We start from the raw sequence: 23220 nt of genomic DNA, 5'->3' as shown, positions 1-23220 counted from the left end.
CACGGGAGAAATGAGCATCTCCCAAAGGAGTATAGGTGCAGTAGTGGTGCGGTGTCCGCTGGCGGCGGCCGCTAAGGTCGCCGCCGCGGAGCGGGTCCCGGTGGGGTGGACCCGCGCCGGGGTGACGGTGCTGCCCGCTCGCGCAGCATTGGGCTTCCGTTATTTAGAACGGGGGCATGTGCGCGAGTGGTGTATCAGCGCCGTCGACCGCAGTGGTCTCTGTTACCGCTGCGGTAACCTCGGACACCGCGCCAAAGAGTGCCAGGCGGCGGCTCGGTGCCCTGTCTGCGCCGAGGGGGGCAGGCCCTCCGGCCATAAGATCGGAGGACCTGCTTGCAAACCCCCTCCCAGGAATAAGAGGAGGGGGAAGAAGAAGGAAGAGGAAGGTGGACAAACCGGGAAAAGTGGAGCCGAAGCGGGGGGATGCCCGAACCCCCACTAGACCGGATGTTGCAGGTGGGAGAGGCCGATAAGGACGCCTCCCCAGCGAGGGACCCGACGGAGGAACGAGGACCGGAGCCGGATCACTCGTCGAAGACAGACCGGGTGGACGAGGAGGAAGCGGCCTCGACGGTCCTGCTTTTGCAAGAATGGGGAGAGGGACACGGGTGGAGCTCGTTCCCACCCTCTCCAGAGGAGGAGCCCATGGAGGCGACGCCCCTGGAGCAGCGGAAGAGAAGGGGAACCAGGGAACCGGAGCTAAGGACTTCGAACTGGTCGGAGGAGGAGCTGGACACCAGGAAGGTGAGGAGGGTAGACCCGGAAGGGACACCCCCAACAACTTTAGAAGAGGAGCCGGTGGGAGTGTTACCCCCACCTCCCCTGGTCAATGACCCCCCCATACTCCCCAGGGGAGGAGGACGAAGAGGCAGAGACACCCCACGTATGTACGTGCGACTCCGTGGTAGGAGAAGCACCCGAGATTGAGGCCACCACGGCCGAAGTCCCCTCGGGGGAGACTCAGCCGCCAGAGGTCTCCCAGGAAAGGGTAGAAGTAGGCAGCCCGGAGGAGGCGATGAAGGCTTAACCTTCGCGCTGCGCCGGGTCCTACAGGCCAACCTCGGCCGCGGCGCCCAGGCTCAGGACCTGTGGTCCAACAGGATCCTTGAGCTGGGCGCCTGGCTGGGGATAGCCACCGAGCCGCACTGGTTGCCGAGGAACAGCGCAAGCTGATTCGGCAGCCGGGACGGCTCGGTGGCTGTGGTGGCAAACCCCGCGGCGGGAACCCCTCCCTGCGAGATAAGGGAAAAGGGGTTCTCGTTCGTGGCGGTCGACTGCGGGCCCATCACGGTGGTGGGGGTTTATCTCCATCACCAGAAAAACCAGGCCGGTCTCGGAAACCTCGCCCGTATCAAGGGGGTCCTCGACGGGATCAGGGAAGTGGTACGTAGGTGCCACCTCCGATCCGTCGTTATAGCCGGGGACTTTAACGCCCACTCGGAAGGGTGGAGTTGCAGTCCCCGGCAAAGGGACCTCCGAGGCGAGGCCGTGATTGACTGGGCAGCGGGGTTGGACCTCCTGTTGATGAACAGGGGGTCGGCTAGCACCTGTATGCGGCCGAGGGGGGAGTCGGTCATTGACCTGACCTGGGCAACCCCCTCGGCCGCCTGGTTATTCCAGGAGTGGAAGGTGGAGGTAGAGGGCGAGACACTATCCGATCATCGGTACATAGTGTGGGCCCTCTGCCTCCCCAAACCTCCACGGATGCGGATCCCCCGCTGCGCTGGGGAGGGGGACTTTCCCCTTCCCAGGAGGTGGGCCTTCAGTCGACTAGACGCGGACAGGTTTCGGGAGGTCGTCCTCGTGACCACCTGGCACCTAGATGGGGAGCCGGGTAAGTGGGCCCCCAGCCCCTCGGAAGGGGCTGGGGAACTAGTAGGTATCGTGGCGTCGGCTTGTGACGCCGCGATGCCCCAAGCCCACCCCCGCCGTCGCCGGGTCGCTTACTGGTGGACGGAGGAGATCGCGGCTCTACGCGATTCCTCCGTTGCAGCCAGGCGGTGTTACTACAGCTCTTTGACCCAGCAAAGAGGCGGGGATATCACGAGGGCGAAGGAGGGATACCTAGCCGCTAGGAAAGCCCTTCGAGACGCCATCGCTGAGGCTAAGCGAGTAACCTGGGAGCAATTGACGAGCTCCTTGGACGAGGATCCGTGGGGGCGTCCGTACAAAAGGGCGATGGGGAAACTTCGCCCTTGAGCGTCCCCACCAACGGAGACACTGGACAGCCAGGCCGAGGGGCTCCTGGACACCCTCTTTCCGAGGGTGGAAGGGGGCCCTCCCAGGATCCCTGCCCCTGAACTGAGGGAGGGAGACTGGGACGAGGACCTGGCTGTGAGTTCAGAGGAGCTCGTCAGGGCCAGGAAGAAGCTCGGGGCCAAGGGGAAAGCCCCTGGCCCCGACGGGATTCCTGGTCGCGCCTGTTCGCTGCCTTACGTGGGGTTTTTAGCGGGTGCCTCAAGGAGGGGGTGTTCCCCCAGCGTGGAAGAGGGTCAAGTTGGTCCTCCTCCCTAAGGCGGGTAAGACACCCGGGAGTGCGTTGGTCTATAGGCCGATATCCCTGCTGGACGAGGCGGGCAAGATGCTCGAACGCATCATTGCCAACCGCCTCGTTCAACATCTGTCCTCAGAGGGGCCGGACCTCCACGACCATCAGTACGGATTTAGACCCGGAAGGTCAACGCTGGATGCGGTACAGTACCTCCGGGACCTCACCGGGACGGTCGTGGAGAGAGGGGGGGTGGGGTGTTGTTAGCGGTGTCACTCGACATCAAGAATGCCTTCAACACCTTGCCCTGGCCGGAGATTGGACGGACCCTCGAACATCACGGGGTGCCCGTCTATCTCCGGCGGATCCTGTCGGCCTACTTTGGGGACGGAGACCTCGCCTTCCCAAAGGAGGGCGGGGTCCAGGGCCGGCGCATTATGGAACGCGGTGTTCCGCAGGGGTCGGTTCTCGGCCCCCTGCTATGGAACATCGCGTTCGACCGGGTGTTGCGCACGCCGCTCCCCCCAGGCTGCCACGTCGTCTGCTACGCGGACGACATTTTAGTGGCGGCCGGGGGGAGGAGCTGGTGGGAAGCCCGCCTCCGTGCGGAGACGGCGGTGGCATCGGTGGTGGGTACCATCGTAGATCTGGGTCTCAAGGTGGCGCCCCAGAAGACGGAAGCCGTGTTCTTTCACGACGGAAGTCGAGGAGCGCTGCCGGAGACACGGGTCCTAGTCGACGGCGTCCACACCCGCGTCGGGCCGACGATAAAATATCTCGGCCTAACGTTGGACAGCCGTTGGGGCTTCGGGCCTCATTTCAGGCTCCTGGCCCCCAGGGTGCGCAAGGCAGAGCTGACAGTCGCCAGTCTCCTGCGCAACCATGGGGGCCCGGGATGGAGGGCTCGCCGCTTGTACGTCAGCGCGGTCCTCTCGATCGCCCTGTACGGAGCGCTAATATGGGCGACTCAGCTGCGGGCGTCCAGAGTTGGGATCACCCGTATGCGGGCCGCCCTGAGGCCCTTGTATACATAAGGGCGGTCAGAGGATTCCGGACGCTGTCGTACATGGCGGCAACCACCCTGGCCGGGTGCCCCCCGTGGAGCTCATCGCTGAGGAGCGATCCATCTTCTATTGGAGGATGAAGGAGCTCCGCGGGGGAACTATCGGCCAGGGACTTGCGGGGCCTGAAGTCCTAGGCCAGTGCCCGGACCTTGGAGATGTGGGGCGACGTTTTGTCGGACCCACGGGGGTTCGGGCGCATAACGGCCGAGGCTGTCCGCCCCTGCCTGCTACAGATGGCGGGAGGAGTGGATGTGGAATAACCTTCCATCTGGTGCTGGTGCAGGTGCTGACGGGCCATGGGTGTTTTGGCAAGTCCTTGCACCGGATCGGTAAGGAGCCCACCACCCGATGCCACCATTGCCCCGTGCTAATGGACACGGTGCACCACATTCTGGCCGCTTGTCCGGCCTGGGGAGTGGAGCGCCGAGTCCTGACCGGGGCGGTGGGGTATCGGGAGGAGGAGATCTTGCTCCCGCACATGGTCTAGGCCATGTGCGGGAGCGAGGGGGTATGGGAAGCAGCGGTCTCCTTCTGCAAGGACGTTCTGTCCCAGAAGGAGACCGCCGAGTGGGAGCGTCGACCGGGGACCCGTCGCCCTAGGCGGCGTGGCGGCCGGCGTTCCCCCGGGGGGGTGGTCTAGGTAGCGGGCCCGAGATTACACCAGCCGAGGAGGACGAGGGACCTCTGAAAACAAAGGGCCAGATCCTCCTCGGCTGCCTCGGGCCCGCCTCCGGACACGGGGGGGACCCGGGGGATCCGGATAGGGTGGGTCCGCGAAAGGACCCGACCCAGAGTGGATCTCTCTGGTCTTCCCTGTGCATCGGACAGGTAGGGACAGGGGAGGGAGTGGAACACCCAGTTGGGGCTGGGCCCATTCCCCCAAAATCCTCCCCTCCCTGATTAGCAGGGAGGAGGTAAGGAGGGAGGGTGGATGTCACCTCTCTCCTAGGGGACACCAGAAGGCCAACCGGCGGGACAAACCCGCCGGGGACCGCGCCCTGGATTCCCTTGGTGGAACAGGGCGCAGTACTCGGAGGTGTGAGGTTCCCTAAGAGCCCTGGGGTCGGGGGGTTGGGGAGGGAATGCGGGAGCAGTTCCCCTGACTCCCCACCCAACGGCCCGACAGGTAGACATCCCGCAAGGGTTTTAGTCAGTAGGAGTCTGACATAACCTTCGGCCCTCCAAGGGCCGAGGGTATCCATGATGGATTTCCCCTGCGTGACCAAGAAAAAAAAGGCTATCGCTCGATGATATCTATAACATAAACACATTCCAATATGTGCGCGGCTGTGCCCGAAAGTCTCCGAGACAAATGAATCTAGCTAGCTAGCTCTAAATTTATTCCTTAAATTTTCTTATTCTCTCCTTTCCTATTTTATATATTTACTATGTCGATGTCTGCTTCAGTTCTATGTTAATGTTAATTTTATTTCAAAGCATGCTATTTAGTATTATTTTTATGTTATTTAATTATTTGGTAATCTATCGCTTACTAAACGAAGCAAGAAAGTAGAAGGAAGAGAGAGAAAGAAAAAGATAGATGATAATTCAGTAAATAGTTTCGAGTAGTAATGATATTATATTATATTAACAATAAAAGACGGCAGAGATACCTGTTGATTGCAGAGGTGTTTGTAGGAGGCGCTGTAGTTGGATTAGTCCATGATAAATAAGGATTTGATTGGGTAAGAAAAGGTATGGTGAGTTTTGGTGAGAAGATAGGGAATTTTAATATGGAGGAACGTTACAATCTGGCCTGGCCTAACCTGATCTTAGCTGATTTGATGAAAACAAACCAAACTAGACTCGATTCGACTGGAGTAGATCGGATTCGATCGCATCATTAGGTTAGGGACGCGCGCTTTAGTTCTGTTTGCTACGCTCTGCGTCGGACTATGAACTTTTCCGAGGTGCAAATGGACGACATAATCACGTCGAGTATTACGTCGCCGCAGTTCTTAGAATTACCCTTCCGAGCGAATTCGAACGTCACTACTTTCGCGGAGCATAATAGTGGCGGGAACATGCAGTCTCAGGAAGCTCAAACTTCTATTTCAGCGATAGCTGATTTGAAAACGGTAATTTTTATAATAGCTTCTGTTGAACTTTATTTTCTTTCTTTTTTCTCTTTGTAAATTCTGTTTTGGTTTTGCCGTCTTCTGCGCCTTTTGTTTGAGCGAATATATTGCAGTATTATTACTGCATTATTATTACCATAGTGTAATTAAACCGATGCAGTATTAGATTAGTTAATAATTAACTATTAACTTATTAATGAATATTCTGCTTATAAAAGTTAATATTCATTCTCTGGACAGAAAAGTTTAGATGTGATAAGTTATTTGTTTCATTTTTCTTACTGTTTTTATAGATTATATGGATGTGAACTATGATGAAAAAATATTTATTTATATGTTATAGGAATCGTATCCTCAACACCAGCAACATTTGTCGTATAATATGGCAAATACTATGAGTGATTATCTTCACAAGTGGCATACTTCGACTTTACCTTTAATAACACTGCAATTCGTGAAACAACAAGTAGAGCAATTGAAGAAAGAGAAAGTAGGAGAGGAGAAAGTGGAGCATGTGCAGAATAATATTCTGAATATACCCAGTGTGCCAGTATTCCGAAGTTCTCAAGTGCAAAATAGCAGCAATTTTACAAACACAGATCCAATGTTAATGTCTGTTAATCCATTTGATCTGAATGTACATTTAGAGAGCGAACAAGAGAATGAGAGCAACTCACAGCCAGTTGTGAAGGTGGAACAACAAGTGCAAACTGATTCGCCGAAGATCGAGAAGAAGCCGAGGTTTCGAGCAAAAATTGGTGAAATCAAGATCAGTGTTGATTCACGTGGATCGACATATTACTGTTGTCCAGAATGTAACATAGGCTATACAGACAAGGCAGATATTGATAAACATATACAAGCACACATACAGGTGTGTATCATTGTTGTTAAATGTTAACCCTTTTATTATCACTAGCCAATATATTTATATTCAAACTATCTCTCTTTTGAGTGTCAAATGACACCTACATATCAAAAGGGTTGTGGCATTTTTCACATATTGAAGCTAGCAATAAAAGTAAACGGATTAATAAACCAGACTATATCAATTACAATACAGCAAAATAAAGGTATCAAATATGTTTTTCCAGGAGCGAAAGTACGAGTGTAAAGAGTGTGGTGCTCTGTTAAAGAGAAAAGAGCATCTGGATCAACATATGCGCGGTCATTCAGATGAGCGGCCTTTCAAGTGCAAAGTGTGTGAAAAGGCCTTTAAAAGAAACGAACACCTAACGAGGCACTTCGTCATCCATTCCGGAGATAAGAACTTCTTATGCACGGTGTGTAATAAAGCATTCTCACGCAAGGATCATTTGAACAAGCACACGCAAACGCATTCGGGCATGCGAAAAAACAAGATGAAGAACAATACCTTTTACATCGATCAGAAGGATCCGTTTGATAAGAGTACTGATGTTTCGACAACGGTGCCCAGACAAGAGGCCAAGTATGTCTTAAAGGATAGCATGCCGAAGGAAAGCATTCTTTCTCAGATACCGGAGAGCGTTCTTCTTCAAAATATTCAAAATCTCGCGAGGGATCCGAACTTATTGCACACATTGTCTTCGCTCAAAGAACAGATGATGAGGGAGAGCAGTGTGATGCAGCAAGATGACATTAATACAGACGAGATCTTGCCCGATAACGTAAGATACATAATGCAGTCTTAGCCGTAAGCGAAGTCTAAAGCAATAGAAGCAAATTAGTTATTGCACGGGTAGAGGAAGCCGTAAGTAAGCCGATTGTAATTTTGTAATACTTCTTTAGCTGCTACGACCGCGTTGTGAGTTGTAACTTACAACATGTGGGCGATATGAATTAATGCTTGCGACTTCTCCATCATTTCTGGTTCCAACAAAGGCGCGAAATCTTGCCGTAAAATTCATTTTCAGTGACAAAACATGAAAACGTGGTAGATACTTTAATCAAATTCAAGTACACATTGCACATATATATTAAGGCTTATGGTGGCTATTCACCGCGATCATCTTGATTTATCAGATCCCAAAAGCGAGAAAATAAATGTTCAAAATTCTTGTAAAATATGTCGAAGTAAAAAGTTATCTTCACAAAATAACATTTGTAATCGGCCGAGCATATCTATATAAAATAGCTAATTCACTTTTCTTTCACTATAATGATCAATAAATTATCGTAAAAGTAATACAGCAGAAAAGTTATATCAATGTAAAAAGATAGATTACAAAACAACAGTTGCATGTCGCCGCGGCGAGTAGCCAGAGGCCTTAAACATTATATATTTTTTACATTTTCAGTAAACTCTCAAATATGCATCTTCCGTAACATCGTGGAAATTTGAATTTTCATCCTACTTTTATCGAGCTTTAATTCATTCTATTTCTTAGTGTGAAAATGTTGATGTCAACGCCAAGTCAAATGCTATACTGAATAATGCCCATCCATCATTATTGATTATTATAGCGACTGACTTCGTGTCAATTGATTTTTTCTTGTGTGTTTCTAAGATATTAGATACACCAATTACGGTATCTAATTCTTCGGGTATCTTAAGAAATCGAGCATTCAGGCATCTGAGCAATACAGGACAAATCTGGATATTCAGGTAGAAGGGTTAACTGGCTAACAGAGCTTGCAAAACACAAACAAAGAAGTTTTAATAAACACAGGTCTGTAAATTGATCGTTTCAAAGATATTCAGTTTTCTTTTTTATTTTATACATGTCCGTTATTTTTATTATTTTTTTTATATAATTATATAGACATCTATTAAAAGTGAGGGTTGTAAATAATCTCATGACGGGTAGATAAATATTAAAATGGATATTAAATAACGTTATAGGAGAGTTAGGAGAATTCTGTGAACGATCCTTAACTGATATATAAGAATAAACAAATTTATATTGTATATCATCCAAAGCAATACATGCGAAATAACAAGAACAATGGCTGTTTACACAGGTTATAAATTATTATAACTAAGCCGATTGTAATTTTCTAATACTTTTTTAGCTTCTATTTCCGCATTGTAACATAAATTGAAATTTATTACGCGTAAGCGTAAGTGATACGGATTATTTCTTATGATTGCTTTATTAATATTTTTGATATTATTATTAGTATTTTATATTAATATTAGTACATACGCATATACGATCCTTCATCTGGATTTGAAATTTTTGCTAATAGCTTATAATAATAATAATAATAATTTATACAAATTAAAATTGAATCATCAAACGGATAGATTTTACAAAAATATTGTCAAATGCAAACGATTCAAGGTACGGAATAATTTAATATAATTATTATCGATTAAAATTGAGGACGATTTTATGGAAGATAAAGGATAAAAAATTATAGATTACATTTGACACTCAGAAGAGAGATAGTCTGAATGTAAACATATTGGCTGGTGACAAAAAAGGGTTAACATTTCATAACAACGATATACACTTGTATGTGTGCCTGTATGTGTTTATCAATGTCCGTCTTGTCTATATAGTTTATGTTACATTCTGAACAACAGTAATATGTCGATTCACGTGAATCAACGCTGATCATGATTTCGCCCATTTTTGCAATGATAGATTTAAAGAGCATCGGCAAAAAATGCCCGTTTTCGGTACCTCGATTTTTGAAACTTTTTTATGCCAAATGGTTACTTATGATGACCCAAAAATCCCTGCAAAATTTCAAGATGAGCATATGCCCCGTTTAAGAAATATAGGGGGTCAAAGTTGACCATGTCCAATTAAAAAATATAGCAGCTTCACATTTATACTCCAATAATAATGTCCAAAAAATTCAGCCGAAATGGTTCTTTTAAGATTTTTAGCTGCTGATTACGAATCTGAAGTCAGATTTTAAAAATTCAAAATGGCGGATCCAATATGGCGGACGAATTTTTCTTAAATTCATCAGATTCACTTGAAACTCGTTACTCGGGGGTTTTTGGGGTCGCTGATTACGAATCTAACGGTTAACTAACTTTTAACCAACACTAAATCTTCTTTGTCACTACATTAAACCTACTTTGACCCTACATAGAATCTATTTTGTCCTATAATGGACCTATTTTTCCTCACATTGGACCTACATTCTACCTAGGAGCGGTGAGCGTCGAGCGGACTGAGTCTCGTTTTAAAGAGTTCGGCCTAGAGTTACGAAACCCTGAAAACAAAAGACGATCAGCAGATCATCATTTCATTAACATTCCATTCCATCCTACATCTTATTTGTATCGTACGCTTGCGAATGTAATAAAATAAAAGTTTCAGTTTCGAAAATCTAGAAATATTGTTGTTTGAAAAATATTAATGATAAATGGTAAGAGTTTTTTTGTACTCTTTGTTTTTTCATGCTAATGACTTAAATCTATGCTTTTTTGTTGTTTAAAAAGTTTTTATATGCGCTACTGCAAAAAGTTCGATTTTCTAGTAAAAATGCCTTTCGTTAAATGCGTTAGCTGTGATAAGCAAAAAAGAAGTAAAGATGACAAGTTTTTTCCTGTTAACAATATTCAAGACCCATTAACAGTTACTAATAATATGAGATAATTGGGCAACTCAAAAAAACGTAAGCTAAGTGAAATAAGTGATATTTCATCAGATGCTAAACTCTGCAGAGGTTGCTATGTATTATGGAAAAGTTCAAATCTTTCAACTGATCTTAATGAACCAGATTTATCGATTTACCGAAAAGGTCTTAGTTCTCACATTCGATGCACATTTTCATGTCAAAGTTTTGATAACCTTATTGTAGTCCCACCGTTGATTTGTCGTGATCTTCTTATGACTTATAAATTCTTTGTTTCATCTGGTGCTCGAATGTGTTCTGAATATGTAGGTATTACGAATTATTGGCCTTTAGTCAAACAATCTGAAGAAGTACCTTCTAAAGATCAAGCTTCAATTAGTGATTTAATGTTTGAATATTATCAAGAGCTAAAATCAAGTAATCAAATAGTTTTTGATATGAATAACATCGATTCGATTGATGATAGTACATTTAAAGCTTGGTTTGCGTACAATAAAGTACAGTTTAAACAAATCTGCACTTATACCGATAAAAGTAATCCAGTACATATAGGTGTCTTTCTATGTGGGGTCAAAGTAGGTTTAATGTAGTGACAAAGAAGATTTAGTGTTGGTTAAAAGTTAGTTAACCGTTAGATTCGTAATCAGCGACCCCAAAAACCCCCGAGTAACGAGTTTCAAGTGAATCTGATGAATTTAAGAAAAATTCGTCCGCCATATTGGATCCGCCATTTTGAGTTTTTAAAATCTGATTTCAGATTCGTAATCAGCAGCTAAAAATCTTAAAAGAACCATTTCGGCTGAATTTTTTGGACATTATTATTGGAGTATAAATGTGAAGCTGCTATATTTTTTAATTGGACATGGTCAACTTTGACCCCCTATATTTCTTAAACGGGGCATATGCTCATCTTGAAATTTTGCAGGGATTTTTGGGTCATCATAAGTAACCATTTGGCATAAAAAAGTTTCAAAAATCGAGGTACCGAAAACGGGCATGGAGCTTGCCGAGTCTTTGCATATATTTTTTCATCTGCGGAAACACATAATTATAACTACAAATTGTAGTGACCGTTTCCTACAACATACGTTTCGGAATGCAATTCTTATTTTTCACATTAAGTTGATACTTTCCGAAATATTATTCTATAGTGTATATGTACAGGATGTCTCATTTTAATGTCCCACCCCAAATAACTTTTCAGTATTGAAGTTTCAACGAAAATGATGTGAATAAAAGTTGTAGGGATTTAAGTGAGCTACCTTATGATGACCTTGACTTTGATCTTGACCTCTATTTTCAAGGTCATTTGAAGGTCAACTTGCGTTTTTTAAATAGGAACTCTTATTTTTTTATTACACTATTTTTTCTACTAGTTAATTTGAACAAATTTGTCTAAAACATTTTTTTACTTGTCTAATATTTTTTGAGATATTTGAGGAAAACTTGATAACTTTCAATATTTAACTTACGATATCTCACTAACTATTTGTCGGAAGAAAAAGTGGTACTAGACTTTTTTGCTTTATTTAGTCTCAAGAATATATTGTTACAATAGCGCCTTGACTTTTGTTAACTTACTGATTTTTGGAAATTTCAAAATCATCAAATTAACAAAAATCAGGGCGCTATTGTAACAATATATCCTTGAGACTAAATAAAGCAAGAAAGTCTAGTACTACTTTTTCTTCCGACAAATAGTTTGCGAGATATCGTAAGTTAAATATTAAAAAAGTTATCAAGTTTTCCTCAAATATCTAAAAAAATATTAGACAAATAAAAAAATGTTTTAGACAAAAGTTGTTCAAATTAACTAGTAGAAGAAAAACAGTGTAATAAAAAGTAAGGGTTCCCATTAAAAAACGCAAGTTGACCTTCAAATGACCTTGAAAATAGAGGTCAAGGTCAAAGTCAAGGTCATCATAAGGTAGCTCACTTAAATCCCTACAACTTTTATTGAGATCATTTTCCTTGAAACTTCAATACTGAAAAGTTATTTGGGCTGGGACATTAAAATGGGACACCTTGTATAGGTGTAGAGAGGACACTGTCTGCTTATATAAAAATGAAAATATTGAATATCTCGAAGACGATTGTTTTGAAGATCTATGTTTATTAATACTTTCATTTGTTATAACGAGTCTCAGTCAATTAGTCTCAATTAATTAGCCAGTCTTCATCTATAGTCTATCTTCATCTATAGTTTCTAAAACACCTATATATCATAAATTAACGATTTGATTTTTCGATTATTATCAAAATTAATTTACGTAGCCATTTATTTTTCTCTGTCTGGTTAAATCAGCGGTCGTAATTTTTTTTCCAACGATTCTAGTCTATTTATGCAAAATCACACTTCTGAGCTCGTGATAAATTTCACTAATAAATTGGTCTGCTCATAGGTAAGTAGACAAGTACCACAAACTAGATAAGGCGATACGGAGAGAATTTTCGTTCAATAATATACCATACAATATTGTGCGTAATAATATGAATATACTTTATATAATAATGTGATGAATGAAGGCTGTTTAATGTCAGTGACAAGCAATGGCTCAAATCGCAAGCTTAATTTTATTTTTGACATTTACCATCTTATTTAAGTATATATTGGGTTAAGTAAAAAGTTTTGAACGTTTTCCGCTAGATGGCTTTAGTGAGGTCATATCTCACGATGTATACGTCGCATCTGGTCATTCTATACTGCGACTTAAAGGTGACATAACGCTTTAAAAAAAGTTCTTTGACAGTTTTGTGTTTGGTGAAGCCAATTGTGTTAGAGCGTTCCAAAATGGAGGTAAAAAAAGAGAAAATTCGATACATTCTTCAGTACCACTACGACCAAAGGGAAAAAGCGGAGCAGGCGACCAAAAAATTTGTGCTGTTTGTGGACCCAATACAGTATCGAATGCAACAGCAAAGCGGTGGTTCCAACGATTCCGTTCTGGTAATATGGACGTCGAAGATGAGACACGCCCTGGTAGGCCAATCGTCGAAAATGTCGATAAAATCATGGAAATCGTCGAGTCGGACCGGCATGCGAGCACTTATTCCATTGCCCAGGAACTGAAGATTAGCCAGAAAACCGTTTGGAACCATTTGCATAAGGTTGGTCTCAAGAAGAAGCTCGATGTATGGGTGCCACATGAATTGACGCAAAAGAACCTTTTGGACCGAATTCATGCCTGCGTAACGCTGAAGCGTAACGAAATCGACCCATTTTTGAAACGGATGGTGACTGGCGATGAAAAATGGGTCACATACGAGAGCAGCAGGCGAAAAAGATCGTGGTCTAAGCGCGGTGAGCCGGTCCAAACGATCGCCAAGCCCGGATTAACGGCCAAGAAGGTTTTACTACGTGTTTGGTGGGATTGGAAAGGAATCATCCACTATGAGCTGCTCCCATCGGGCCAATCACTCAATTCGGACCTACATTGTCAACAACTGACCAGATTGAAGCAGGCGATCGACGAAAAGCGGCCGGAATTGGCCAATAGAAAGGGTGTTGTGTTCCATCAAGACAATGCCAGGCCGCACACATCTTTGACGACGCGCCAGAAGCTCCGAGAGCTTGGATGGGAGGTTATATCGCATCCGCCGTATAGCCCAGACCTGGCTCCAAGCGATTATCACCTTTTCAAGCATTTGCAAAATTTTCTTGATGGTACAAAACTGGCCTCAAGAGAGGCTTGTGAAAATGAGCTGGTCAAGTTTTTTACCAATAGGGACGAGGACTTCTTCAATCGCGGAATTATGAAATTGCCTTCAAAATGGACAAAAGTTATCGAACAAAACGGCGCATATTTGATCTAAATCCGATAATCCTAACTTTGTTAATTTCATCGTCGAAATAAAGAGAAAAAACGCTCAGAACTTTTTACTTCATCCAATATGTATATATACAGGGTGTCCCATTTTAATCCGGCCGGCTGAATAAAATTCGAGGATGATATTTTCCAGAAAGAAATGTCAGACAAATGTTGCTCAGTTCTAAGGGGGACAATCGATGCCATCAACAATTTGACCTCGGGTGAAGGGTTCAAGGTCATTCAAGGTCAACTCTTTTTTCTTAAATGGGAACCCCTATTTTTCACATCGGCAATCGATTCTACGTAAAAAAAGATGAAACTTTTGTCTGAAGTATTTTTTTTATAACGCAAACTAATTTCACTTATTCAGCCTCCAAAATTGAAATTTTCAAACTTTATGAATTTTTTACTCGAGAATGGTGGGGTTTGGGGGGAAATTGCAGAAGACAAAAAGTTCTTGGAATGCTGCAAGGAATTCACTCGAATTTTCGCATAGTTGATCGTGCACTTTTTTCTGCCAATGTTTGGAAAAAATCTTTTATCTCATCATGTCCAGTACCCTCGGCATGCGAAAATTCCCATTTAAGAAAAAAAAGTTGACCTTGAATGACCTTAAACCCTTCACCCGAGGTCAAAATTGTTGATGGCATCGAATGTCCCCCTTAGAACTGAGCAACATTTGTCTAACATTTTTTTCTGGAAAATATCCTCGAATTTTATTCAGCCGGCCGGATTAAAATGGGACACCCTGTATATAAGATTTCAAGTATTAGGTGTTTCGGTTAATTTCAGCTGTTCGCCTTTAGATGACTCGAGCTACAAATGTAGTGAACTGTGACAGCTGAAACTCATGCTATTAGGAAATTGCATTGAAAGCCACTGTTTGTTTTGTTTCTTTTGAACATTTATTTCAATAACAAAATGTATGAATACATCAATCAAAGTATTCGTCTTTGGAAGCTATGACTTCTTTCCACTCATGTCGAACATTACCACGAATGTCACAACCATTACTTTTGAATCGTCGAAACCAATATTTACATATTGTTTCCGGTGGAGCAGATTCACCACAAGTTTTCGCAAGCAATCGATTAACTTCAGCTGTTTCTTTTTCAACTTTTTTTTCAAATCAAAATAGTGTAAAAGTACACATCGGAAAAACAATTTGTCGTGTTCCATTTTAATTCAGTTACAGAAAAGCACTTGTGTAAACAAAAGATGGCGTCTAATGACTGAATTTTGACGGGAAATGTTCACACTTCAAAATGACATAAGAGACATCTGTCACTGCCCACAGCATACGCAGCTAGAGCTATTTACACGTGAATAGCGGCTTTCAATGCAATCTCCTAATATATTACAGGTTAGACGTTTTTCAATAGAACTCAATCCACCAAGGTTACTTTTACAAGCAGTGATATTGTTTTTATATTAATTAAAAATGGAACGCAATAAGTTGTTTTTTTCGATATATTCGCCTCTACTACTTTGATAGAAAAAAAAACTAGCTGAAGCACATCGAATATTGGTGGAAACTTACGGTGACTCTGTTCCATCAGAAACAACATGTAGATATTGATTTCGACGATTCAAAAGTGGTGATTTTGATGTGAAAAACAAAGAACATCCAGGTCATCCAAAAAAGTTTGAAGACACTGAAGTGCAAGCATTATTTTGACCAAAAGCAATCTCAAACACTCAAAAATTGTCTGAGGTATTAAATGTTGCAGTTTCGACAGTTTCTGACCGTTTACATGCAATAGGAAAAATTGAAAAGGAAGGAAAATGAGTGCCACATGAACTGATTATGAACTGAAACAACCATGCTGAACCGTGTATCGCCACTGCTCTGGTTGCCAGGCAGAAAAAGAGAATTTTTTCTTTGACCAGACTGTCACTGATGATGAAAAGTGGATCCATTATGATAATTCTAAATTAAAAGTTATGGATAGACCCAGGCCACATCGGCGCCAAAATGCAATATTTATGGTCATAAGACATTGCTCTGTATGTGAGATCAAGAAAATGTTGTATATTATGAGCTTTTAAAACCGAATAAAACTGTTACGGCTAACGGGTATCGACAGCAATTATAGTTTGAAGCTAGCGTTGGATAAAAAACGATCACAAATCGCATATAACAAATGAAAAGTGATTCTGTTGCACGACAATGCCCAGCCACATGTTGCAAAAATCATCAAGAAAACGCTGACAGAGCTCGAAGGGGAGATTCTTCTACATGCCTAATCTCCAGATCTGGTCCTGTCCGATTACCACTTGTTTCGTTCAATGCAGCATGACCCTCAAAATACACGCTTTCGAAATTACGAAGAAGTCCAAAAGTGCATGGATGAATGAATTGTTTTAAAACCTGAGTCGTTCTACCGCGGAATTCATCTCTTACTAGAAAGATAGGAGAAAGTAATACAAAATGATGGAAAATATTTCGATTGATTAACCAATTTATTTTATAATTGAAATAAATGTGTTTTTCAAGCAAAAGAAAAAAAAACAAATTAACTGAAACACCTAATTATATTATTATTTAATAGGTGTTACATGGATTACCATTTCTTCAATGCCTCATTCGGATGCCTCAAGTGTTCAGTATCATTCGTATGGCTGCAACGAAATTCAGTGAATCATATGTGAACCATTCCATGCGACAGAGCAGAGTCCCCATAATACTTTTTTAGCTTTTCTTCAGTTTCCTTAATAGTTTTTCTACCCAAAAAGTAGTACTTTATCAGCACATGGAATTCAGTTTTTTCCGTTGCAAAGAAACACGAACTTATTTGTTTTCAAATATTGTCAAGCAATTTTTATTAGGTGCTTGAATTAATTCTCGCTGTTGACTAATACCAGGTGTGTCGGTAATTCCTTTCCGGTTTTTTCGCTAAAGAAAACACGTTATTTACAATGGATAGTTAAAATATATTTATTTAAAGTATTGGCCATTTGATTCTATACATTTTGCTCATTTCTCAGGCAATTTATGGATGCCATTCCAAAAGAACTGTTTCTCCTTTGAGCTAAACCATTCATCGAGCCATTTTTTAACTTCTTCGAAATCGGCGAAGTACTGCTCTGCAAGCGCGTGCCTCATCGATGCGAAAAGGTGGTAGTCGGATGGAGCCAGGTCTGGAGAGTACGGTGGGTGCGATAAAACTTCCCATCCAAGTGATTTCAACACTTCTTTGACTGGTTTTGCTGTATAAGACGGCGCGTTGTCATGCTGCAAAATCACCTTATCATGTCTTTGAACGTATTGTGGACGTTTTTCGATCAATGCACAGTTCAAATTGATCATTTGTTGTTGGTAGTGATCAGTATTAACTGTTTCTCCAGGTTTCAACAGTTCATAATATACGACACCAACCTGGTCCCACCAGACACAGAGCATAGTCTTGCGACCAAAGCGATTTGGCCTTGCAGTCGATGGGCCGCCTTCGCCAGGTGATAACCATGATTTTTTTCGCTTGGGATTTTCGAAATAAATCTATTTTTCATCACCCGTTACTATTCGATGCAGAAATGACTTCCTTTCATACCTTTGAAGCAGCATTTCACTGACGATTTTTCGATTTTCCAATTGCCTATCATTCAATTCATGTGGCACCCATCTTCCCATCTTTTGGATCTTTCCCATCGCTTGTAATCGTTCACAAATTGCTACTCGGCTCACATTCAACTTTTCTGCCAATTGTTTTTGAGTTTGTGTTGGGTCTTCATCCAATAACTCCTGCAATTCCGCATCTTCAAACGTTTTCGGCCTACCAGGACGTTTTTTGTCTTGAACGTTGAAATCACCACATTTGAATTGTCGAAACCACGTTTCACATGTTCTTATGGTTGGAGCATGCTCACCGTAAGTCTCTACCAGCAAACGATGACTTTCAGCGGCTTTTTTCTTTTGATTAAACAAGAAAAATAATGCGTGCCGCAAATGCACGTTTTCAGGCACAAAATTCGACATTTTCAAAAAATTATTAATCTATAACGCTGTTATTTTGGCGGAACGTAACTTGTGTAGTTTTGAGGTTAATGTCAGTAGAATAAAATGACATATGTATCAAATCATAACATTGCATACTTATGGCTAGTGACATCTGTTACAAAAACCGGAAAGTAATTACCGACATACCTGGTAGAGGTCAGTAGTTATGCTATTTCAACATGGTCGAAAGTAACCGTTGGTGTACATGAAAGTACTATTAATAGGCTTTAATAATTATTGTGTGACATTAGATCGGAGTGCAAAGAACACAATTTTGTACTGCATTGAAGATGTCGGGTTTCGTACCAAAAAAAGAGCATTTGCGGGAAGCATTACTTTTCTACATTCATCTCAAGAAATCTGTTGCTGAAAATCATCGTTTGCTAGTGGAGGTTTATGGGGAGCAAGCTCTATCTGAAACAACTTGTAGAGATCGGTTTAGACTAGAGGTTGGCAAAATGTGCACGCGACGGCCGATTTTCGACTATCTCCGCCCACCGCTATTCCCTTTACCTCGCCGCTCCGCGCGCTGCGTACAAGCCGCTCGAGCCTCAGGAGCGTGTTTCCAATAGTTTTCACGTTACCCATGAGGTACTATTGTTGACGCGTTTTTTTTAAGTGGTATTCCCAGTAGGCCTCTTCATTTTTCAAAAATGAAGTTTATAAAAAATGAGAAGTGTTCTTCTTTAAGCGACGATTCCTTATCACGTCTTATACGGTTCGCTATATGCAATATCCAAATTGACGTTTCCACTCTTACCAATAAAAGACGTCGAAAATCGAATTGAATATTCTTCATTTAACATATTTTATTTCGCTTCTGTTCAATTAGTTACAGTTCAATTAGTTACGGGTTGTTACAGTCATCAGTGGATTAGGCTTACTGGGGACACCACTTAAAAAAAGACGCGTTAACAATAGTACTTCATGGGTGACGTGGAAAACTATTGGAAACACGCTCTTGAGGCTCGAGCGGCTTGTAGGCAGCGCACGGAGCGATGAGGTCAAGGGAATAGCGGTGGGCGGAGATAGTTGAAAATCGGCCGTCGCGTGCACATTTTGCCGAGCTCTGGTTTAGACGATTCAAAGATAACGATTTTGACGTGAATGACAAAGAGCGCCCTGGTCAGCCGAAAAAGTTTGAAGATGGAGGATTAGAAGCATTACTGGAAGAAGATTCATGTAAGACACTTAAAGAGTTGTCGGAAACATTAAGTCGATAAGTCAACCGTTAGCAAATGTTTGAAAACAATGGGAATGATCCAGAAGCTAGGAAATTGAATTGAGGAAAAGACATCGTGAAACGTTTAACTATATGTGAATTGTTGCTTCAAAGACAAAAATGAAAGCCGTTTTTATGTCGAATTGTGACTAGCGATGAAAAATGGATTCGTTACGACAATCCTAAGCGCAAGAAATCATGGGTGCGTCCCGGTGAACCATCAACACCACGACAGGATATTCATGGAAAAAAGATCATGCTGTACATTTGGTAGGATTAAGTCGGTGTAGTGTATTATGAGCTGCTGCAACCGAGTCAAACCATTAATGCTGAACGCTACCGATGGCAATTACTCAATTTGAATCGAGCATTCAAAGAAAAACGTCCGCAATACGCCAAAAGACATAACAAAATTATTCTTCTCCATGACAATGAGACCACATGTTGCAAAACTAGTGAAGGAAATCTTGGAAACACTTGGATGGTAAGTTCTATCCCACCCCCCTCATTCACCAGACGTTGCCCCTTCAGATTACCATTTGTTTCGGTTGATGCAGCATAGCCTTTCTGAACAGCACTTCAGATCTTTCGAAGATATCAAAAAATGGCTCGATGACTGCTGGATCGCCTCAAAAGAGCTTGAATTTTTCTATCGCGGAATCCATGTGTCACCCGAAAAGATTGGAGCTTCCGAAGGACAATATTTTGAATAGAATATAATGTAACGTTCTTTTGAAATAAACATGAGTGTTTATTGTAAAAAAAACAAATTTATTGTAATAAAAACAGGCAGAATTAATTCAAGCACCTAATATTTGACAGATCTATTTGAAATTTTGTGTGTACTCGTATGTATTTATATGTTCACATAAATATCTTCACATATTTACGATACGAATATATCTTATCCAATACAGTATGATTTTTCAATTTATGAATGTTAAGATTTCCCAGGAAAATTTTCTCCGTATAAAGCGTAAAAATATGATAAGTAAAATAAGTAGGCTGAGAAGTTGCGTAAATAATTAAACTTCATCCTTATTTGCTCTATAATGCTAAAACGTGCGTTGGGAGAAGTCAATCTGCTATTAGAAAATAATGTGTCGCTAAAAGGACATGCATTTTTTTGAAAAATCTGAATCTCGAAATCAGAGAAGCGGGACAATTCTCGTCTATAAATTTCATGATGTTTTGAGATGATTTTACCACACCTTCTGAATTTTATAATTTTGATTTTTCATAACACAATGCGTGTCCACTCACAGAATGAGCGATAAAAAAAGAAAAAAAGAAAAAAATAAATAAAACAATTTATGGTGCGAAAATTCAGGAGTTTCTCGTGTTTTATCGTGTTCAACAATTTTTGTTTTTCTCTGTGGTATCAGTTAGAAACCGATAACACGTAAAACGAATGTAAGGTGATAATCCAATACTAAGTCGATAAATTTCGAAAGAATGCGATAACAGCACGATACTCGCGAGTTTGACATTTTACTGTCAACGTACACGCTGTGTGCTGCCAGTTAATTTTACTACTGATATTTGTAAAATAAATTATGTACATAGATATAGACATTTTACGTAATGAGGAGATACCCATTTCGACGAATCTCGATGTCCGATCGACCCGTTGTGTCGAATAGCAGAAGTTAACCATTTTGGCCGAATCTCCGGGAAGAAAATATTCCTAATAACACAGATACCTCAAATAATATATTTAGCGGTTTTTTAAATCTAAGTTGACACAATGTGGAGATCGAGAATCGCATTCCGAAATGCATGTCGTTGTGCAGGATATTTACTTCAAATCTGAAATTAGTGTTCTTACGTGTAAGAAAGCACCATGTCAGTGCATGTAAGCGATATACATTTCTTAGAATGATTTGTGCTAGTTTGTCGATCACAAATCACCTTTCAGCCATTCAGATCTATCGTTTTTGATCCTTCATCCTACCCATGACGAATAATTTACTATCTTCTACATTATTTTGTAATTGTATATTTTAAGCGTTTGAATGTATTTTAATCACTTTTGAAGGCTGATTTTTACTGAATTTTCAAGATAGACATCATCTCGCTGGTCGATACTAAAGAATATAACAAGTGAATAACACATTGATCCAATTGATATTAGTAATCGATCTTTTCATTGAACAAAATAGAGTAATTTTTAAAGTTACGCATAAAGTAATAACTTACACATAATGGTCCACGTTGATCTGTGAGATTCTTTAATCAATTATTCGTGAGAGAAAGATTATTTATCATCTTCTTTCGCATATATTTTCCTTGAAATTCGTCTCGTTAACGTCGACTTCGAGTATAAAGCTCTAAGAAAACTTGAAAATTATGATAGCTTGTAGAGATTTACTCGCGCGATGAAACGACACGTGCGATTGTTTCCGATTTGGATCGATGATCATCAGGTCGACAACGGTTCACTGCAAATCTAAGTGCGTCGGTGGTAGTTATGTTTATATGCATAAGTGTGTGATCTGGCTGAAGCTTTTGCATCATTCGATATGTTTAAAACGGCAAGAAATGTTCAAGAGAAAAAAAGTCAATGATCAGAGCTTTCAGGTCAATTATACATAAAAAATTGTAAGATTTTATTAGCTTTTTGAATCCATAATTGATTAAGATAGCCAGCAAGATTAGAGTTAAATTAATTCGAAGAAACTTCAGCCAAAATAACACTTAGGTTTAGAGTGTCGCATATCGAGGAACAGCAATGGTTTGCACTTGATATTTTTACGTTATCCACTCGCTTGATGATCCGATTTCATTTGTATGGATAAGCATTAGTGAGAAATTGATGAAGGACCGTTTTGCATCTTGTATCCCCGAGAATCGTTCAGAGGGAGTATTCCTGACATTCTCTTGCGCACGCTGATCTAGTGTGTGCGTGCGTCCAGCGGACATTTGCGTTAGATGTAAGAGATTAGAGAATAGTAAATACGACACGTACGACAATCGCGTATCGTGTGACACAACCAAAGACTTCACATTCGCGTGTGAAACAGCAGTATTTTAAGGGTCGTTCCCTTTTTAATCCACTGTTAGTCGCCCTGTTCGAACCAGATGATAGTTTTACCATGACACGACGAAAATGTTTTCTTCGAGACGAGACGGCGACTTTCGCGATTCCTCACTAAGACTAGCCGAAGAAAAGACGTGTGCAAGGTGATGCGTTGATAGTACAGTACCTTACACAAAAAGAAAAAGAAAGGAAAGGAAGGATAACAGGCGATGAGACGAATGTGTGTCAACTGGAAGTTGTATCACTCAGCAGATTTGATTACATTGTTATAATCGTTGCCAATAAGAAAAAGGGGCGACATGAATTGTGAATTTACGGAATACATACAAATGTATTTTTCAGATCGAGCTATTTTTGAATAAAAGGAGCGAAGAACATCTCTTACAGAATGTGTTTTTTCCTTCGTGGTTTCACGACCGCGTATCGATGCTAAGGTGTGATGTTTTATTATGCCTGCATGAAGTTAGCTCCACATATCCCAAATTTCAAAACAAATGATTAGAGTTCCGGTTGCCTTGCGAAGAGCTTTATCAATTATATACAGGGTGTCCCACTGGAAGTTGCTGAAACTAAACGATTAGTTCTCCCCTCCATGACTTTTAGTAGAACGAGTCTTAAGCCCGTATCAGACTATGGATTGGGATTGAGATTGGATTGAAATTTGACCAATTGGAAAAAAGAATAATCTCAAATATAGTAAACTTAGCTTTGATTAGTTAAATTCCAATCCAATACTCAATCCCAATCCATAGTCTGATACGGGTTTTAAGGTTAGTGGTCGTCCGCTTGAGGATTCGCAATTTTGTTCTGGTTGTGATAGAAGTAAGTTTGTGTGCGTCAAAATGAGTAATCTGACGATGGAAAGAAAGGTCTATTTTATCGAGTCTATTTTATCGAATATTTTATAAGTTTATTTTATCAATTGCTTTTTTTCTAGAGGAAAGTATAGAGTAGTGCTTATTGGGGATTTCGTAGGAAATACGGCACACTGAAAAAGTTAT

General features: G+C 41.8%; 1 protein-coding gene and 1 long non-coding RNA gene across 3 annotated transcripts; both read left to right on the top strand.

Moving 5' to 3' along the window:
• Positions 1 to 5278: 5278 nt before the first annotated feature.
• LOC105184939 (zinc finger protein 568) lies at positions 5279 to 16040 on the top strand. Of its 2 annotated transcripts, XR_003112988.1 has the most exons (4): positions 5279 to 5630; positions 5974 to 6504; positions 6725 to 7362; positions 15691 to 16040. XR_003112988.1 is itself a non-coding variant. In XM_025299323.1 (3 exons), exons 1-3 carry the CDS (start codon positions 5448 to 5450, stop codon positions 7301 to 7303), a joined length of 1293 nt encoding a protein of 430 aa, XP_025155108.1. In that variant the 5' UTR covers positions 5280 to 5447; the 3' UTR covers positions 7304 to 8335. The 2 variants fall into 2 exon arrangements, 1 of the variants encoding a protein (XP_025155108.1); XM_025299323.1 differs by lacking the exon at positions 15691 to 16040 and having other exon boundaries at positions 5280 to 5630; positions 6725 to 8335.
• Positions 16041 to 18978: 2938 nt separating this feature from the next.
• Positions 18979 to 22603, top strand: LOC112588661 (uncharacterized). The gene is made up of 2 exons (XR_003112989.1): positions 18979 to 19663; positions 19737 to 22603. It is a non-coding gene; the product is annotated as an uncharacterized LOC112588661 (long non-coding RNA).
• Positions 22604 to 23220: the final 617 nt, after the last annotated feature.

The sequence above is a fragment of the Harpegnathos saltator genome, unplaced genomic scaffold, assembly GCF_003227715.2.
Source record: "Harpegnathos saltator strain DR-91 unplaced genomic scaffold, Hsal_v8.6 scaffold261, whole genome shotgun sequence".
NCBI lineage: Eukaryota > Metazoa > Arthropoda > Insecta > Hymenoptera > Formicidae > Harpegnathos > Harpegnathos saltator.
This window is presented reverse-complemented; position numbering and strand designations above follow the sequence as displayed.

Excerpts from the sequence above, each read along its gene's own strand:
- LOC105184939 (XM_025299323.1), top strand. The coding sequence starts at position 5,448 with ATGAACTTTTCCGAGGTGCAAATGGACGACATAATCACGTCGAGTATT. Across the intron at positions 5,631-5,973 it reads CGATAGCTGATTTGAAAACG|GAATCGTATCCTCAACACCA; the intron begins GTAATTTTTATA and ends TATATGTTATAG. Across the intron at positions 6,505-6,724 it reads ATATACAAGCACACATACAG|GAGCGAAAGTACGAGTGTAA; the intron begins GTGTGTATCATT and ends ATGTTTTTCCAG.